Genomic DNA, 2,165 nt, shown 5'->3' on the forward strand with positions numbered 1-2,165 from the left:
CGGGGGCGCCTGCAGCCTGCGGGGTCGGGGGGGCCAGGCAGACCCTTGCAGTATCAGGAAGACTAGCTAGTGAAACACGCAGGCGCACTGGGATTTCCTCAGGCTAATGCTAAACGCTTCCCAAATGTGCTAAAATCCAACAAAATACTAAGAAGTAACCAAGTTTCAAAGGAAAAACCCCAAACAAACCCTTTAAATTTTCCATGGCCTGTCCCTCCCCCAGGACTCTTGATATTATCCAGTATGAGAAACAACCCCTTGAGGCAAGTTTTTTTTTCCTGTACCTGTACCATTTCAGCAGATATTTCTGCAAGCAAAAAAGAAAAAAAAAAGAAAAACTTTAAAAATCATGTTACATATTTTTAACAATAAAAATGCAGTACAAAAATGTAAAGTTTTCTTTTTGGCATATTATCTGTACTGGCAAGAAACATAAAACATAATATTTATTTGCTTTTTTCCTTAAAAAAAAAATTCCAAAATTAACAAAAAAGAAAACCCCCAAAATAATCTCTCTAAAAAATGAAACCCAACCTGCCAAAGATATTCACTATTATGGTTTATGCTAAATCTTGCACAAAAACTCCATGAGAAAAATACACTGATAGCAAAATAAGTAAAAAGGACCTGCAAAAAAGTAAGGAGTTTTACAGTCATACTTTTTTAAATACTTCAGAACGCATATACAGAAGCATCAGCATGAAAATACTTCAATATTTTACTAGAAATGCTAACTTCATACAGCTTCTTTATTTAAATATCTGCAATTCTCAACTCTAATAATACTGAAAAAGAATTGATTTTTGTTTCAAAGGCTCTGTGAGTGTCCGTGACACCGTTCTGGTCAAATCCGCCCCATCTCCAGCTCACCGGAACGAACGGGGCGAACTTTGTTCCTCGGGTAAGAATCCGTGTCAAGTCCTAAAGCAGTTCGGTTTCTGGTTATCTCACCAGGCTCCCTCCCACACGGAGCTTTCGGTCCAACTACTTCTCTACTAGCTCACTAACTTTTCGCATCAACAATTTCCCTCTTAAAGCAGAACTGGAAACCCGTCTGCCCCCCGGAAGGACATCCCGCTGCCTATCGGCCATACTCCTGCTGCTCATCCTCAGTCACAAATACATTAAGGCCAACATAACAAAAAAAATCTCATAAGCACTGAAGGTCTTGGCAAATACAGAACGGCAGCACAACCCGCTCCGTGGGAACCTGCTGCCACAGTGACCTACAGACTGGACTGACTGGTTTGCAAGTTTCTATGTGTGTGAAAACTGAGACTGTTCCTTCTCTCCTCTGTTTCAGTTGAATCTCTCCTCTGCTCACGCGTATAAAGTTTTTGCGCCCACCTTCCTTCACTCTCTCGCCGCCGGCTCTGTCAGTTGTTACCCTGCGATTGCTGCAAGGCTTTGTGCATGGCAGCGGAGGCAGGGGAGGGTTTGATCCAGGGGACGGTTAGCAGGGAGGAGGTGGTGGTGGTCGTCATGGTAACCTGAATCATCTGCTCGTTTTGTATCAGTCTAATGAGGGTTTTGAGACGTTCCAGTGATGACTGAGTCCCTTTTTGCTGGGCCAACAGGCTGGTTTTTAGCTCTAAGCATTTCTGTCAAATAAAGAGAAGAGGAGAGAGAAAGGAAGACTGAGAATACATTCAAATTGGTGTCAAACATCTCTCGAAACATCCTTTTGTGCCTTGAGTGCAAGTCCTGCTTAAATGAAGTATATTCTCCTTTGGGGATAACAAACCCTCAGCTTCAACGAATGGAGTGATCACTGGTGCTGCACACACTGCGGCAGCTGTCCAAGGCAGAGCAACACTCATCCCAGGCCAAATGCACTCAGAGTACGTTTCCGACCTCGTTCTTTAGACAGCCCAGCAGAAGTGCCGTCTGAACTCCAGAGAGATTCCTGGCACAGGAGTGTAAGAGCTGTATTACTGGAAAAGAACGAAGGCACCAGTGAGGTCTCTAAATCTGACCAAAAGGCAGATTTACGGTAAATGCTTAAGTGATAAACCTCACCGTGATGCACTTTGTATGTATGTGCCACATATTTTAGGGAGTCGGTACTGTGAAGGTAAGTTGATCTTTCAATATCTTTTTGGCAGAAGACTTGATCTTACACACTACTGTTAGACCTCTGCTGTCACGAGAAAGCCTTTTCCCTA

At 43.2% G+C, this 2,165-nt stretch overlaps 1 protein-coding gene across 1 annotated transcript in view; it reads right to left on the reverse strand.

The window, feature by feature from the left end:
• Nucleotides 1-1,376: 1,376 nt before the first annotated feature.
• PHF21B (PHD finger protein 21B) overlaps nucleotides 1,377-2,165 on the reverse strand; it is a 42,218-nt gene continuing 41,429 nt past the window's right edge. The window contains exon 12 of the mRNA XM_010136650.1: nucleotides 1,377-1,601. Coding sequence (XP_010134952.1) covers nucleotides 1,377-1,601 — 225 coding nt within the window. The remainder of the gene's footprint in view (nucleotides 1,602-2,165) is intronic.

This window comes from Buceros rhinoceros, unplaced genomic scaffold (genome assembly GCF_000710305.1).
Source record: "Buceros rhinoceros silvestris isolate BGI_N320 unplaced genomic scaffold, ASM71030v1 scaffold1295, whole genome shotgun sequence".
Lineage (NCBI taxonomy): Eukaryota > Metazoa > Chordata > Aves > Bucerotiformes > Bucerotidae > Buceros > Buceros rhinoceros.